The sequence below is a fragment of the Aulonocara sp. 'chitande type north' Nkhata Bay genome, linkage group LG10 (assembly GCF_057382095.1).
Source record: "Aulonocara sp. 'chitande type north' Nkhata Bay isolate Kocher_YH1m ecotype deep benthic linkage group LG10, A_spYH_male_GT1.1, whole genome shotgun sequence".
Taxonomy (NCBI): Eukaryota; Metazoa; Chordata; class Actinopteri; order Cichliformes; family Cichlidae; genus Aulonocara; species Aulonocara sp. 'chitande type north' Nkhata Bay.
Genome location: NC_141353.1, coordinates 9,293,982 through 9,311,213, shown reverse-complemented (window position 1 = coordinate 9,311,213; position 17,232 = coordinate 9,293,982). Strand labels below are relative to the sequence as shown.

Genomic DNA, 17,232 nt, shown 5'->3' with positions numbered 1-17,232 from the left:
ATTTCAGAGCGCCGGAAAGTAAAGCGGCAGACGAGCCTCATGCATGCGCAGTACGGGACGTTTCAGTGAGGATGAACAGCTGTTCGACTGAAAACAACAGTGTGGACGTCGCCACCGTCAGGCTGTGTAGCTCCACTCACGCTGGTTCAAGTCCAGCGTTTGTGCAGCGACGTGGTCTACCTCCCCCCCCCTCCTCCCCCCCTGCCCTCCCCCTCCTCACCTGTTCGTCCTCCTGATGTCTCGGCTGTGATGTGTAGAAACTCCTGTCAACACTCAGCCTGAGGCCACAGCAACTTTCCACTGCTCAGCTCTGTGACGGTTTTGGATCCTCTCACTGGGTGATGGTGGTGGGTTTACAGCACCAGTGTTTCTGGGTACGTAGGGTTGCTGGTACGACTCTTTGGCTGGTCTTGGCTTTGAGGCTTTCTGATCTTCAGTGTTATGAAACTTTTTAGCATGCAGCCCTGAGCCTTCCTCTGAGGATGTGTCTGGTGGATATAAACACATTAACACACCAAATCCGAGAGGTTCTACTCGTCACTCAGAGGGTTCACTTGTCTGTGTGTCTGGTTTGCTAAAGGTCTGGAGGTTCAGATGTCCTGAAGGACCAATCATAACACCCATACAGTGTTATGATTGGTCCTGTATGGATATGAAGTTACGGGGAGCAGAGCTCTGCATGGGCTCACTCAGAGGTTTCACCAGTCCAGATACAGTGAAGACCAATCAAACCACTTAAAACCTCACAGAGGTTCCAGTGAACAGCAGCAGGTCAGCTGAGGCTTCTCTTGTTCGGGGGCTGTGATCCAGATTTGACTGAAGGCTGAAGAAAAGATTTTTAATGGAGCAGATTTGAGTGTTTTGTGTTTCTGCAGGTTTCACCAGTTTGAGTTTGAATGTGCTCAGAAAACAAACTGTCGCTGCTCTGAGAGCTGTCAGCAGGTGAGTCTCCCTGATGGTTGGGGGAGGAGCCGATGTGGTTTCACTTTAACGGACGTGAAACGAAGGATAGAGGTCGCCCTGAATAAATCTGTCAGGATACCAGCGTGACGAGCCGCCCGCCAGCTCACCGTCAACTGTTTCAGCACATCATCATCATCATCATCATCATCATCATCATCACTTAGCGCTTTAAACACATGCTGTTCACTAAAGAATCAAATTACATAAGAAAAAGTAAAATAATGAATCATTTAATGAAAAGAGAAACTGAGTCTCTCTGAGGCCAACAGAATGAAAATGGCTTTAACGCGTCTTTGAAGTGGACAAGAAGCGGCCGCTCTAACGTGTGGAGGGGGGCTATTCCATCATTTAGGAGCCACCATAGAAAAGGCCCCGCCCCCTCTGGTCAGCTGACCTGAGAGACCGACAGGATGTGTGGGGATGAAGAAGCTCAGAGAGGCGAGACTGAGGGCACCGACAGCCAGAGAGGCCAGCACAGGGTCACATGCTCTGTTTGACCTGCTAGCAGTCGTGCAGCTGCGACAGCAGCGACTGGCTCACCTCCTCATTACTGTGGTGAGCTACACAAGTAAGAGCCTGGATCAGGTTCAAAGGTGCTGTCAGTCGCATTAAAAGATAAAAACTGGACTTCCCCACTGCTCTGATTTAGCTGTCCACTTTGAAACCCACGTCAGGAACAACAGGTTTAAAATAAACATCAGGATCCCAGATCTACACAAGAGCACTCACAGGGACACCAGGACCAAACAGGGACACCAGGACCAAACAGGGACACCAGGACCAAACACCTGCTGTCTTTTCTTTCAAATGTAAACAGTTTAGAGCCAACCGAGCTTTACTGTCATCCAGACGCCAGAGGTTTATGGAGACGCATCAATCTGCTTTAGGGGTGGGTAGATTTGGCAGAGGGGACAGAGGGACACAGAGGACAGAGGGGACAGAGAGGACAGAGACAGAGGGGACAGAGACAGAGGGGACAGAGGGACACAGAGGACAGAGGGGACAGAGGGGACAGAGACAGAGGGGACAGAGACAGAGGGGACAGAGGGACACAGAGGACAGAGGGGACAGAGGGGACAGAGAGGACAGAGGGGACAGAGGGGACAGAGACAGAGGGGACAGAGACAGAGGGGACAGAGAGGACAGAGACAGAGGGGACAGAGACAGAGGGGACAGAGAGGACAGAGACAGAGGGGACAGAGACAGAGGGGACAGAGGGACACAGAGGACAGAGGGGACAGAGAGGACAGAGACAGAGGGGACAGAGGGGACAGAGGGACACAGAGGACAGAGGGGACAGAGAGGACAGAGGGGACACAGAGGACAGAGGGGACAGTGGGGACAGAGAGGACAGAGCCCCGTCCTTTTCAATAAAGCTCAGACAATGACGTCAGGAGAAACTTGCAGACAGACTCGGTGCAGCAGTAAGAACCGAGTGTTACACAGGTGAGTTACGACTGTTGGAAGAGGTTAGGTCATATCTGCAGGGTCGGGGTGAGATTAGCTTTGTGCCGAGGTCAGACTGAGGTCAGACTGAGGTCAGACTGAGGTCAGACTGTCATATATGTAATAAACATGAGGGTGTGCTGCTGTCAGTTTCCCTCTCCGGCTCTCAGACTCCATCTATGTGACGTTATGCAAATATGCGGCAGCCAGACATCAGCGTGGCGGTTAGAGGGTCGACCACACACATGCTGCCACTTGCTGCCAGCTCCTCTGCCAGCCCTCGTGCTGATGTGCCCTTTAGCAACAGAGACTCTGTGATGACGTGTCTCATGGGGGGATTTACGCCCTCTGTAGTGCAGAGGGATGAGGTGGGCTCGGTCACAGCCGTGGGTCGCAGAGTGGGCTGACAGAGACTCGGCAGAGGTCTGAGCTCTGGCCTGTCTGTGATGTTTCTACACCAGCAGAGAGCACAAAGACAGCTGCAGGTGTTTGCGTCGTGCGATCTCCTGCGAGTGGATCAGGAAACATGCAGGCAGGGATTGTTAACGTTACCGTGGTGTTGGGGTTGCTGAGCTTCCTCTGTCAGGCGGACAAACACAGAAACTGCTGGTGTGTAAAGTTCTCGTGAGGACGTCCCGACCCGAGGAGGCACGCTGAGACACGAGCACGGCGTCATGGGGGTAATAACTGCTGCAAACAATAACAACGTGTCCCGCAGCTCCGACAGGTGATTTATTAATGCAGCCGTTCAAAAGGAGCATCAAGACTCAGAGAGGGACGAAACAACGCTCTGCAGAGAGTCAGGCTGAAACAGAAACCAAAGGAGCGCCTGCCGTCATCGAGCCAATTCAATTCAATTCATAGTCGCCTGAAGGCACTTTATATTGTACAGTTGATCGTACAATAATAGATACAGAGATGAGTCCACTGTCAGAGGCCATAAGAAGATCATTTGTAACCTTCACTAAAGCTGTTTCTGTGCTGTGATGAGCTCTGAAACCTGACTGAAACTCTTCAAATAAACCTCTGCAGATGATCTGTTAGCTGTTTGACAACTACTCTTTCAAGGATGTTTGATATAAAGGAAGGTTGGAGATTGGCCTATAATTAGCTAAGACTGCTGGGTCTAGAGATGCTTTTTGAGTAAAGGTTTAACTACAGCCAGCTTGAAGGCCTGTGGTACATAGCCGATCATTAGAGATAGGTTGATCATATTTAAGATCGAAGCATTAATTAATGGCAGGACTTCTTTGAGCAGTTTTGTAGGAATGGGGTCTAAAAGACACGTTGATGGTTTGGAGGAAGTAATTATTGAAGTTAACTCAGAAAGATCAATTGGAGAAAAAGAGTCTAACTTAACATCAATGGTACTAAGAGTAGCTGTAGATAATATTACATCTGTGGGATGATTACTGGTAATTTTTTCTCTAATGATAAAAACTTTATTTGTGAAGAAGTTCATGAAGTCATTACTAGTTAACGTTAAAGGGATGGTTGGCTCAACAGAGCTCTGACTGTTTGTCAGCCTGGCTACAGAGCTGAAGAGAAACCTGGGGTTGTTCTTATTTTCTTCAATCAGTGATGAATAGTAAGATGTTCTGGCTTTGCGGAGGGCTTTCTTATAAAGCAGCAAACTATTTCTCCAGGCTAAATGATGATCCTCTAAATTTGTGACACGCCATTTCCTCTCCAGATTACGAGTCATCTGCTTTAGGCTACGTGTTTGAGATTATACCGCGGAGTCAGGTACTTCTGATTAGAGACCTTAGAACTGACCTCACAGCCCATTGTTCCTTCAGTGGGCTGGTTTTCAGTCATTATGCAAATGTCCTGTTTATAAGGTTGGAACCTGCAGGGTTCTTTTACACTTTGACAGAAGCCGGTTGAGTCTAATAACAGATTAAATGCTGTGTTGAGGCACGTTGAGCTGACCGAGCGTGAAAACATTCCTGACAGTAATCAGCGATGATGTGGGGAAAAACAAAACGCTAATAATGAAACTGCTCGTGGTTTTAGCAGCCTCACTGGGTCATGACCATCTTTTATATACAGTCTGTGGCCACACTGACCCCACCGTGCCAGACGACCCCGGAGACGTGTCCGTCCTCCTGTTTCAGACCCGGCACGTGGCTCCGGGTCCAGCTCGCGGGTTAGATGCTGCAGGGTCACTGATGATGTAACAGCTGTGACATCATTTCCTGTCTCAACCTTTAATGTTTGTGCTTTTTAAACTTCAAATATTCATTTGATTCTTTCTTCAATTTCGATCAAATTTATTTGTATTTTTACTCATTTTTGGTCCTTTTGCTCGTTTCTGTGGATCAATGAGTGTGTTTATTGATTATTGGTGAGACGAGTCACTCATGTTGCTTCGCTGTCGCTCATCATCGATCTGCTGTAACAAACCAGGGCTGCATAAATAAGCAAAGCTGCTCCATATTGAACACAAACACTGTCTCTGTGCTGCAGTAACAGCCTCTGTGTGGCGCTGCTGCCCCCGTGTGGCTGCACCGCAGACCTGCAGCAGCTGAAACTGAGCCACATGTTCCAGATGTTTTCCCTGCACAGCTGTTTCACACTCAGCCTTAATTTACTGATTCATCAGATCGAAATATGACTGATCAATCGAGGTGATCGGATTTGTTTGTTTACCTTCAGCCGAATCACATCTCCATTTCTGACTAAGTGAAATCAAGCTCTGGTTTACTCACAACTTTCTTAAACTTAATGGCAATAAAACAGAATTCATTTTAACAGGCACCAGATCAAAACTGACCAAAGTCCCGACCAGAAGTCACTGATCACTCTGCTGTCACACCCTCCCTGCAGGTCCTGGTGTCATCCTCGACAGCACAGAAGAAACATCACTCAGCCTTCCTACTTTCATCTCCATAACATTGACCTCCTCCAATCAGTACACTATAAACATCTGGTCTGGATTTCTGTGATTTATGGTCCGTCTCATGAATCCCTCCATAAACTGCAGTTGGTTCAAAAACAGCTGCTCGTAATATTTCCAGAGCTAGATCCACTGAACATAGAACAGCTGTTCATTGGTTCACCTCCGTGTCAATTCCAACATCCTCCATATTTATCTGATCTTCTCCACCCACCCCCTCGTACACGCCGCTCTTCTCCAGCCTTCTGTCTGCTCCACCTGCTCGCCTGAGCACCGCGGGACTCTTCGTCAGGTCTCCAGACCACAAACTCTCTCTCACCTTTAAATCACGTCTCAAACTCATCTGTTCAGAGCAGCGTACAGCTGATCTGTCTCGGTCCATCTTTACCATAGTTGTTGTTGTTTTGACCTTATGGCTAAATTTTATTTTGCCATGTTTATTATATTTTATTGCTGCTATTGTAAAATGACCTTGAGGTCTTAAAGGCGCCTGTGAATAACATGTGTTATTATTATTATAACAAAAACTGATTTTTGATCAGCACAGATCATCATCATCATCATCATCAGTATTCTTGTTGTTACACTTTAGCAGGTAAATAATACCTTAAAAAATGTCATAAAATTAGAAATTTTAACTATTACGAAGCTTTTATAACCTTTACATTTGATATTGTTTACATATATAATCAAACATGTTGTAATAATTTAACAATTAGAGAAAATATGTTGAACAATATAATTTTCAGTCCAGATTTTATGTAAAAAATAAAAATGTTGTAATAAATAATTTTTCGATCCTTTTGTTCAGCACGTATGTAAATATAATAACGACCTGTTTCGTTAAAGCTCCCGTTCGTGTTTCACAGGTAACGTTTCAAACAGCTGTTGTCAGGTCAGTGCATCCTTCATTGCCTCCTTTACCTGAGGAGACACTGAAGCCTCCTTTATGAAGGGGAGGAGGCGACGCGACCATCAAGATGTTTGTGCGGCTGCAGGAACGAGTTCAGACGCGTCACAGCGTTAACGACTTTAATAAGAAAAAACAAAAACATCTGTGAAACATCTGCCTTCACAGTCCTGATCACAGATCAATACATCGATCATACAGAAACATTTTTCACTCAAACATCAACATCGTTCTTTATCTGAAGTCTGGATTTAAAATTCTCCTGCTGGATTAGCCTAGCTTAGCACAAACACTGGCAGTGGATGGAAACTGTTAGCGCAGCTGGAGGAAGAACTGTTCCTTTGGGGGTGGGGCTTATGAAGGGGGTGGGGCTTATGAAGGGGAGGCCGGGTGGGCTTCAGAGGGGTTTGGGCAGGCTGGAAACTTCCTGCAAGCACTCGTCATACGCTTCCTGGTACTCTTCATGAGGTTTGATGAGGATGACGCAGGTCGGCCTCTTTGAGCCCGCAGAGGAACCCAGATCCTGGAACAGAGTTTCACAATAAGAGTCAGGAAATGAAAAACACTTTAAAGCCAGAACTTTCACTGCTATGCAGATGACACCCAGCTCTATCTGTCCATGAAGCCAGATAACACACACCAATGAGTTAAACTGCAGGAATGTCTTAAAGACATAAAGACCTGGATGGCCGCTAACTTTCTGCTTCTTAATTCAGATCAAACTGAGGTTATTGTACTCGGCCCTGAAAAGCTTAGAAATATGGTATCTAAGCAGATTCTTACTCTGGATGGCATTACCTTGGCCTCCAGTAACACTGTGAGGAACCTTGGAGTCATTTTTGACCAGGACATGTCCTTCAATGCACATATTAAACAAATATGTAAGACTGCTTTCTTCCATTTGTGCAACATCTCTAAAGTTAGAAATATCCTGTCTCAGAGTGACGCTGAAAAACTAGTTCATGCATTTATTACTTCCAGGCTGGACGACTGTAATTCATTATTATCAGGAAGTCCTAAAAACTCCCTGAAAAGCCTTCAGCTGATCCAAAATGCTGCAGCAAGAGTCCTGACAGGGACTAGAAAGAGAGAGCAGATTTCTCCTGTTTTGGCTTCCTGTTAAATCCAGAATTCAAAATCCTGCTCCTCAAATACAAGGTCTTAAATAATCAGGCCCCATCTTATCTTAATGACCTTGTAGTACCATATCACCCTATTAGAGCACTTCGCTCTCGCTCTGCAGGCCTACTTGTTGTTCCTAGAGTATTTAAAAGTAGAATGGGAGGCAGAGCCTTCAGTTTTCAGGCCCCTCTTCTGTGGAACCAGCTTCCAGTTTGGATTCAGGAGACAGACACTATCTCTACTTTCAAGATCAGGCTTCAAACTTTCCTTTTTGCTAAAGCATATAGTTAGGGCTGGACCAGGTGACCCTGAATCCTCCCTTAGTTATGCTGCAGTAGGTGTAGACTGCCGGGGATTCCCATGATGCACTGGGTGTTTCTTCTTTGCTCACTATGTGTTAACAGACCTCTCTGCTTCTCTCATCCCAACCAATCACAGCAGATGGCCCCGCCCCACCCTTGCTCATAGGGGGTCATATGATTGTTGGGTTTCATATGTTCATAAGTTAAAGACAAAAAAGGATTATTGTACTCGGCCCTGAAAATCTTAGAAATATGGTATCTAAGCAGATTCTTACTCTGGATGGCATTACCTTGGCCTCCAGTAACACTGTGAGGAACCTTGGAGTCATGTTTGACCAGGACATGTCCTTCAACGCACATATTAAACAAATATGTAAGACTGCTTTCTTCCATTTGTGCAACATCTCTAAAGTTAGAAATATCCTGTCTCAGAGTGACGCTGAAAAACTAGTTCATGCATTTATTACTTCCAGGCTGGACGACTGTAATTCATTATTATCAGGAAGTCCTAAAAACTCCCTGAAACACCTGTTGTTGTGATTTGTTGCTGTATAAATAAAACTGAATTGGAAGCACACAGACTTTTCAAAATAAGAGAAATTATCCCAACACTAAAAGTCAGGAAATCACAAAAGATTTGAAAATAAGAGTCTGAAGCTGATGCGTGCTCACGTGTCACATGATCAGACGTTTGATTTGATTGATTGGCTGAAGCTCAGCCGGTCATCGACTAATCAGAAGGTTGGTGGTTTGATCTGCATGCAAGAAAGCTTTTCTACTGAAAACGTCTCGATGCACACTCGATCATCCAGGGAAGTAAATCTGCAAAAGTTGATTCTGTTCATCTGGATGTTTTCAATGGTGCTCATGGCCACTGATCAGCGGTCATGAGAATCTGCATAATTAAGATTAAGGAGCTGACCCCCCAGCCCGTTGTTCCTTCAGTGGGCTGGTTTCAGTCATTATGCAAACGTCCTGTTTATAAGATTGAAATCTGCAGTCAGCTGAGACTGAAGAAGCAGGGTTCATACGCCTTTTTCAGGGTCAAATTCAAGCACTTTTCAAGCACTTTCAAGGTCCCTTTTCAAGCTTTTCCAGCACCCCCCCCCCCCCAAAAAAAGAATGCATGTTTTGATTCGCGTCACCTCAGTAAGACCATGTGAAAATGAAAACAACTCATCCCAGGTGAACTTAAACATCTTTGTTCACCTTTTGTTAAGAAACAGAAAAACAAACCACTGCAAAAAGAAACGGCCTTCTACACATCGTGTATAAACTCAAAATGCACCTTTCACTTAAAATTAAGTCAAATCAACTCGTTAGATATTCTTCTCCTGTTGACCCCCCCAAAAATAAATAAGTAAGTCTTCTCATCAGATATTGATGCTTCTTTCCTGTAGGAGACAGATGTTTGTTTGTTTTTTAAGTTAATTCCCAATAAAACCTTTTGCTAACTACGTCGCTGTCTGTATCATTGCTGAAGGCCTAAACGTCACCTTTGAAGTGTTTGTGCTGATAACATCATGCACAGTCAGACTGGAGAACAGCACAGACTGGGAGGCTCTGAACACATCACATACTTCAATTCAACATATAAGACTTTAAGGATGCACAAGCATCTACTTAAAATATTTAATTTATCATCTGTCATATTATTATGTACAAGTCCAGTGTATTTTGTTCATCTGCCTTAAATAAACAGGCAGCCTTACAGTATGAAATATTCATGTACAAACACACATAACTGTGTGAACTGTCTCAGCAGCTAATTGTGCCCCACAGGCCTCAGTGTGAGCTTGAAGACATTTATAATGTTGAAGTGGTTTAATGTGTCGGTGCTGACGATAAACACAGTTTGAATGAAACTGTGGTCGCACAGAAACAAGAGGCTATTCTTTGGATCAGTCATATCACCATCACTTCACCCAAAAGCACCAAGTTAATACTCAAAGAAGCTGCAGCTATACAAACAAGTACTTTTAGCCTCTGACCCTCTGGGTCCAGGGTTGATTTGTTCTCTATCTTTCACCTTTAAAAACTGTTTATCTTGCCAATCTGTTATTTTCTCATTTTGACAAACTGTTTCAGCACAATTGATCTAAATTCAGACAAAATTTAAAATACGAGTAGAAAGAGATCTTACTGACTGCAAAACCCACAAACATCTTTACACTGCAGTCTGCTGTTGGTGGCTTTTTTGCAGCAACTGTGACGTTCACTACTAGAACTGACACACAAAACAACGACTACACACTAACTACAAAATGCAACACACTAACTTGAGACTCCAAACATGGCAAACGTCACAAACCTCCCTCTCTCTCTCTCTCTCGCTCACTCCTAAAACCTCCTCCTCTTCCCAAACAACCAGATGCCACATGTTGCCGTATCATTTTTTGATTGGTCCACACGTTAACATTTTTCCACCAATAGGGATGGAGTGTTTTTTCTTTTTCTTTTTTCACTCACAAGCAAAGCGTGCTTGCTGGCGCTCTCCTTAGAAAACGCTGTTTTTACCGTTTCTTCCCGGAGGAAACGCCACTGTTGTAACAAACAAACAAACATCGGTTTTACGTTGCCTATCAACACAGTTTAAACACTGATACATAGTTTGAAATCTGCACATTCGACCCAAGTTGAAATGGAGACTCTGGTCCCAGAGGGTTAACCAGAAAGCCTACGTTAGCTAGTTATGTATCAGGCTAATGTTTAAAGCTTTCACTGGAGTAAATGAACTCATATCACTGCTCAGTAATGTTAGCTAAGCTCACAGCATATCCCATAACAGCGCTGCCATACTGCATCACACTCAGTGCATCTCAATCATGTCTCCAGCGAGTTTGATAGCAAAATAATAATCACAATTTAAAAACAGCGTGTGTAACGTACACGTACTGGAAAATATTTACTAGCACTCACCTATCATGACTGGAGAGCACAAACTCCGCCATTGTTGTTTTCCATCAAACACTCATTAAAACAGCGGCCTACAGGTATGTTAGCGCACTCATCCCCGACTGTCCGAGGGAGGGGCGGGGCCACACGGTGAAACAGATGCAAGGCAGCCAGGCGGGGAAAATTCGCGACTCATTTTATTTCTATCTGATAAGAAAACGATTCAATCAGTTATTTGTGGTGAATGAAACACAGTTACACTTTCAAGCACTTTTAAGCACCACATCTGAAATTCAAGCACTTTTCAAACCTTGAAAAGACAACATTAAAATTCAAGCATTTTCAAGGATTTCAAGCGAACGAACCCTGAAGGAGTCAGCTGATGATGACGAAACGTTTCTCCCACTGAAAACGTCCAGATGAACAGAATCGACTTTTGGAGCTTCAGCTGAAAAGTTTGTTTTGTGAGTCGTACAAAGTGTTGTACAAGAACCAATCAGCTTCTCCGACATCCTCACCAACTGTTTTCTACAAGACGTGAGGTCAAATGAGCGCCACAGCCACAGACGGTGCACGCTGTCCAAAGACAGAGTAAGAGCTGAACTCCACATGGTCAGAAACAGCAGGCAGAGACACGGACGCCTGCACACTCGTACGGACCGTCTGAGACGTCACATTCACACAGCGCTCTGAGACACACTCGTGTCGACTGTAACGTTTTCCTGCTGCGCTGAGGAAAGTGCAGCGAGCAGTGCACACACATGCTGTGTGAGCGGCGCTCTGCAAGCACAGACTGAGTTTCAGCCACGCCCATGACGCCTCCATCCAACCTTGACAGAGCGACGCGTTCAGAGCCCGCCCCCATCAGGTGACAGACCTTCAGCACACCTGTCCACTGTCACTCACCACTTTAGACGGGATGTAGGCGTACGGCAGGCTTCTGTCCTCACACATGACGGGCAGGTGGGAGTAGACGTCGATGGGCAGCGTGTCGCCCGCCATCACCACGATGCTGCAGACACATCAGAAACACATAAACACACCTGTGATCGTCACGAACACCTGGACACACCTGAGGACGCGCTGGAAGGTGCAGCAGCGGCTCACCCTTTCTCTCCTTTGTTGATGAACTTCTGAACTTCTTTGACTCCTCGTCGGATGTTCTTCACTTTGGCAGCTGGACGATAGAAACAGAGACACATTGAACCAGACTCCAGTCAAAAACCTGCAGTTTTAAGCTCAAGTGCAACATGAAGGATCTGCGCCTCCTTCAAGCCCAGTCCAGCTGCAAACTGCATTTAAAGTGAGGAGGAGCACATCTGGATGTTTAAAGCTCTAACATCTGCAGTGTGAACACATCGTTCACATGATTCCCGACAACAAACGTTCCCTCACAAACCAAACTGTGAAGGAGATTTTCTCACATACTAAAAACACTTCAAAATAAAAGCACATGCAGCTGCCTTTTAAAACGCCCAGTGTAACCGGAAGCGGTTCTGACTGAACCTTTCACTGAGGATGACGCTGTACAAACAGCCGCTGATTTCTCACAGAAAATTACCAATAGATTAGAAACTGTGCATCTATAAACGACGTGTTTACGGCCGAATTAACCAGAAGCTTTAGACGACTCGAACACTTTCTTATTTAAAGTCCTACATCGACTCTAACAACTGCAGAGCAGAAAGAAACCGTTAAATTCGTGAATTTTTAAACAGAGTTCGGCGCCACCTCCACGAGAACAGCAATCTCCAACATTTCCCGGCCGTTATTCTTCTTCTTCTCACCTTTTTTCACGCATTTGTAGAGCTTCTTGCTGAGTTTTTTGGAGGCCAGCGGCTGAGCGATCGGGTTCAGGTGAGCGATCAGCTCCTGGTACGACCTGTCGGTGCCCCCGGTACCGGCTTCTTCACCCTCCTCCGAAACTTTCTCCTTCTTCACCTTCGTCATTTCTGATCGATAATCACTGGTGATCGATACCCGTTTAATTGTTTTCTGCTCGGACTCCTGCCTGCTGATCACAACACGCACACAGAAAATACCCCACACGTGTTTCAAGACTCTTTCTCTGCCGTTTATGAAAATGCTGAACCACAGCGCCACCAGCGGCCCGGAGGGCAGCGGCAGCACCACCCTTCAAAATAAAATACCAAACTTCCTTTTTTAGGTTTAGTCAGAATTTTACTGACACGTCAGAAAATTTCCTCGTAAATATATATCTATATCTATGTCTATAAAGAGATAAATAATAACATTAAAAAAAGTGAAAGTTTAAGTGAAGAGTTTTGGATTCAGTAAGAAGGAAATAATTTCCCCCTAAAATCTAAAGACCAGCTTCACTGTGTGGACACTCGAATTTTCTTTCATTACAAGAAGCTAACAAACAAATTAATTACTGCTCATCAGAATAATCTGAAGAGAGTATGTTATTAATATTTTTCTTATAAACGTAATGATCAAGTTTTATTGCAAAGTGACACAACAGTAAAATGAAAAACTGCTAAATGAAAAGTAATGAACAGTATAAGACCTTTGATTCCACATACACATTACTCATAGTGTTTATTTCATTACATTTGATCGGGAAGAAATAAAAAAAAAGTTTAAATACAATTTCCATTTTTAAAGGTTTTTATTTTGTCAGTATTGAATTTGGCTAGAAGCCAAACCTGAATTGTGTAAAAACATTTAAATGATTTCATGTGAATTGTGAATCCTGAAATCACCTTCAAAGCTCACACAGACTGAATATTTGTGCAATGATTAAATATCAGATCTGAGCTTCTCTCCAGTCTCGATTCATCTTTAAGCTCAGTCACAAGCATGAATTTAATTTTAATGAATTTAAGCTAACAAACATCTAAATCGAGTAAACAGATGAACAACATAACAAAAACTGGTTTGTTAAAAACAAATAACTGATAAACACAGCAAACACTGATGATTATTGATTTGTCCTGGTGCGGAGCTGGGCCACGACGGCCGGTCTGGAGCAATGACTTCACGCTGATGACATCATCACTGGCGGATGATGTCACTGCATGGTGGGGAGCTTCTGCTTCTTCATCTCGGTGGCCATTTGACACCAAACGCAGGGCAGACAGAAGGTGGAGCACAAACAGTCGGTGCAGAGGTTCCCCTGAAACAGGCAGAGTGAGCCACACTGACTAATGTTAGCTTAGCGGCTGCTAACTACAACCAAACGAGCGTCTCAGCGCCACCTCGTGGTCCTACTTTGATGCCGTAGCGCTGACGCAGCGACACCCTGATGGACATCGTGATGGGACGGACGCAGCCGAACACGTCCAGCAGGGGGAGACAGAGACACTGACCGAACTGTTGGGTGGTTCGACAGACGAAGCAGGGGCAGCACCAGAAGGCGAAGCAGCCTGAACGACAGACGACGACAAACAAACTGAATAACGACATGAAACAAAGTAACACAAAAAACTGAAAAAAACAAGAGCAACAAACTGCAAACTCTAAATAAAAATAAAAACAGCATCTTTATATTTGATTTAAAAAAAAGTTCAATCATAAAATATGAATTGTTTCCTTTTGTTTAACAAATAAACGTATTGTTTACACTGTAGATGCTGCTTAGGTTCAGACCATGTTTTTGTTTTTTTAAAGATGCGAGTAAAACCAAACCTCAGCTGATGTTGTTAGCCTTTGGATGGATTCACACACTGATGATAATTTGACGCTTTTTGAATGGAGTTTGGTGCAGAGCCTCAGCAGCTGCTCTGAATATGAACTCATCAAAGAACCAAAGAAGCTTTGTGTCTGATTCTGAACTTTGGGACATTTTTAGATTCAAACTGATTCAGTGTGAATGAACGAACATGTGACCTCAGTGCTGTTTATATTCTGATCTATTTAAAATGATAAACTTATTTAAAATCAAAGGAAAACAGATGACAGCTGATGTTTGTCTCTGTGGAAGCTGATAAATTAAAGAACGAGTGTTTGTTTATGTTCAATTAGATTCTTATAATAATTCTTATGAGCTGTTAAAGCGTCGGCTGCATGCCCGTGTCCAGCTGTTAGTCTGGTCCCGAGTGTCAGCGTGGGATCAGTGAAGTCCGCTCTGATTGAAGCGTGGTTGTTACTCTACATTGCTTCTTGTCGTCGCAGCAGTCGCAGATCCCTGAAGCCCAGTCAGCTTCCACCGAGGAAACGAAGAGCTGCTGAGGCTGCGTCATCACCGGCCGGCTCATCGTCACACCTGTGGTACCCAGTCGTTAGTGATCATTTATTAACAGATTCCATAATCATCACAAGTGTGCGTTAGAACAAGTTATTCACACGGGTCACTGCCTCCCTGAGTTAGCAGGGCAAAGGTCAAAGTTCATGACAGGACATGAGAAAAAGATTGAACCCTCTCCTAGAGTTAGGGTGAGGAGCTCCAACCTGAACCGCTGCGCCACATCGAGAGGAGCCAGTCGAGGAGGTTTGGGCTCCTGCTGGGCGTTTGAAGCATGTCGTACTGACGGAGGCCCCGGGACAGAGCCGGGACTCACGGACAGATCGCAGCTCCTGACTGGTGTGAGTGAGGGACCCTGGGCTTACAGCTGCTGGAAGAGTATAGCCTGGTTGGAAGAGCCGCCAGGCAGCTTGACTTAGGTTTGCAAAGCTGCACCTGAACTAACCACAAGAACCAAAGATCAGAGAGCTGTGCATGGATGCTGCGAGCCTCAATGACCTGCAGCTGTAAAGAAGAGTGGACCAAAACTCGCCCACAGAGATGTGACCCACAGAAACCAGCACCGAGACTTTATCTACAAACTGCACTGTCACAGGAATGCAGAGAGCCGTGTGAGCAACGGGAGAAACAATAACAAGAAACATCCGAGAACGTCGGCACTAACAGCACGACGCAGCCACAGAGGAGAGAAGACAAACCTCCACGGTCCAAAGAGTCGGGTCCACTTCCTGTGATCTTGAAAGGATCATGCAGCTGTCACGAGTTCAAGCTTTTACTTTGATATTTTACAAACAGGAAATATGAGGTTACATTAAACTATGTACACAAGTCACACAAACCACATTAAAAAGTCGAGTGAAATTCTCGCACACAAGAATTTCACTCGCATGTGCTGTGCCAGTGTGCCTGCACATGTGATGTGACAATAAAAATGATTTGATTTGATTTGACAAGTCACACAAACCACATTAAAAAGTCTTATCAAATCCAAATGTTGCTGATGATTTTTGAAAAAATATGAAGCTCGAGGTGAAACAGTTCTCATCACCGTCTACACCAGGACTCGAGTGTCCGTGATCCAGCACAGCTGATTTAAATGACTAAATTATCTCCTCAACATGTCCTGAGGTTCTCCAGAGGCCTGGTAATGAACTAATCATGTGATTCAGGTGTGTTGACCCAGGGTGAGCTCTATAGAGAATCCCCCATGTTTGTATCCTGTGGACGCAGTGAGGATGAATGAAAATACCAAATATTTCGTCACACGCTGTACAGTCATCATCAAGCCCAAGACTGTGATCAGTGGATATACACAGACACGGGTAAAATAAGACAATATTTGCATGGAGTTTGGTGTGGAGTTCTACCAGCTGCTCAGGGAACATTTTAAAGGTATAACAACAACATTCATGTGAGACAACGTGACAGGAATGTTAGAATAACTGTTTCAAACCATCGAAGAAGCAAAGAGCAGCAGACACACAAACCCACAATCCCAGCTGCTGCGACTAAAACCTGAACAATAATGAGATGATATAAAAGTGGGATCGTCTTACCTGTGTGACTGATGTGGTCGCTCTGATTGGAGAGGTGAAGGTTTCGGATAAACCTGATGGAGTTCAGGTGGGCGGAGCCTGCTGAACTCAGCTGCATACGAGGTCTCATCTCGTTCATTTAAAATGTGTTAAAAACAAGTTTGATTATTTATTTAAACTGGTTTCATTCAACTTTATAAAAATATATAAATTAAAATAAAACACTTTATATGTTCCAGTTTTTTTTTTAACCTGTATGTCAGATTGAGACATTTGCAATGCAGTTTAACATAAACTGCCTCATTTACAGTCAGTGCTGAGTGTAACGTGTTATCATCACTTGCTACGTTACTATAATCACATTACATTCTCAGTAATGCAGTAAAGTAATGCATTTAATCACTGCAGGACGGACAGCAGAGCAGCCACACAGCTGTGAACGTGACTTTTATGTCATTGCACAAAAGGATGAGAGCGTGACGGTAAAGTGGAGACGGCTCCAGGACAGAAGCAGCAGCACTGCTAACACAACTCGTGCTGTCCGATGGCTCTTCAGTCCAACACTGTATTTTAGTGTAATTTATCAATTCTGAATGTTTTGGGAAAACATTTTTATTAAAAGCTTCGTTTGAATGTTTTTACTATGGAGAACACACCCGGACAAAAGTTTCAAATCTTTTGTCCTCCAGGCCTGCAGCTGTACACTCGCTGTCTTTGGATCTGTCCCCCCCCTTCCATATTTGACATAATAGTATGATCCTAGTGTGTCTTTGCATGTGATTGGCTGCATGGTGTGCCCGTCAGTACAAAGTACCGCCTGCCTGGACTCTCATCAGGGCTGAGCAGCAGGTGCTGAATAGCGATGATAAATTTGATTCTTTTTACTGAATCGAGTTTTAATGACTCACTCACCAAAGTGAATCGAATTTTTGAGTCATTTGAGTCACTGAGTC

The 17,232-nt window shown here is 44.4% G+C and overlaps 2 protein-coding genes across 6 annotated transcripts; both read right to left on the bottom strand.

The window, feature by feature from the left end:
• Window positions 1-6,326: 6,326 nt before the first annotated feature.
• Window positions 6,327-12,637, bottom strand: nhp2 (NHP2 ribonucleoprotein homolog (yeast)). The gene is made up of 4 exons (XM_086308128.1): window positions 12,325-12,637; window positions 11,645-11,714; window positions 11,444-11,549; window positions 6,327-6,741 (listed from the first exon to the last, which is right to left on the bottom strand). Exons 1-4 carry the CDS (start codon window positions 12,485-12,487, stop codon window positions 6,616-6,618), a joined length of 465 nt encoding a protein of 154 aa, XP_086164254.1. The 5' UTR covers window positions 12,488-12,637; the 3' UTR covers window positions 6,327-6,615.
• A 513-nt stretch (window positions 12,638-13,150) lies between these two features.
• LOC147320199 (cornifelin homolog B-like) lies at window positions 13,151-16,436 on the bottom strand. Of its 5 annotated transcripts, none has more exons than XM_086308122.1 (5): window positions 15,443-15,591; window positions 14,951-15,184; window positions 14,655-14,765; window positions 13,772-13,926; window positions 13,151-13,676 (listed from the first exon to the last, which is right to left on the bottom strand). In XM_086308122.1, the coding sequence occupies exons 2-5, from the start codon at window positions 15,018-15,020 to the stop codon at window positions 13,572-13,574; spliced, it is 441 nt and encodes a 146-aa protein (XP_086164248.1). In that variant the 5' UTR covers window positions 15,021-15,184; window positions 15,443-15,591; the 3' UTR covers window positions 13,151-13,571. The 5 variants fall into 5 exon arrangements, with proteins under 5 accessions (XP_086164248.1, XP_086164251.1, XP_086164247.1 ...); XM_086308125.1 differs by having other exon boundaries at window positions 14,951-15,129; XM_086308121.1 differs by lacking the exons at window positions 14,951-15,184; window positions 15,443-15,591 and adding an exon at window positions 16,301-16,436.
• Window positions 16,437-17,232: the final 796 nt, after the last annotated feature.

Excerpts from the sequence above, each read along its gene's own strand:
- nhp2 (XM_086308128.1), bottom strand. The coding sequence starts at position 12,487 with ATGACGAAGGTGAAGAAGGAGAAAGTTTCGGAGGAGGGTGAAGAAGCC. Across the intron at positions 11,715-12,324 it reads CTACAAATGCGTGAAAAAAG|CTGCCAAAGTGAAGAACATC; the intron begins GTGAGAAGAAGA and ends TCTATCGTCCAG. Across the intron at positions 6,742-11,443 it reads CCTACATCCCGTCTAAAGTG|GATCTGGGTTCCTCTGCGGG; the intron begins GTGAGTGACAGT and ends ACTCTGTTCCAG.
- LOC147320199 (XM_086308121.1), bottom strand. The coding sequence starts at position 16,418 with ATGAACGAGATGAGACCTCGTATGCAGCTGAGTTCAGCAGGCTCCGCC. Across the intron at positions 13,927-14,654 it reads CTGCGACGACAAGAAGCAAT|GCTGCTTCGCCTTCTGGTGC; the intron begins GTAGAGTAACAA and ends TCTGTCGTTCAG. Across the intron at positions 13,677-13,771 it reads GTCAGCGCTACGGCATCAAA|GGGAACCTCTGCACCGACTG; the intron begins GTAGGACCACGA and ends TGCCTGTTTCAG.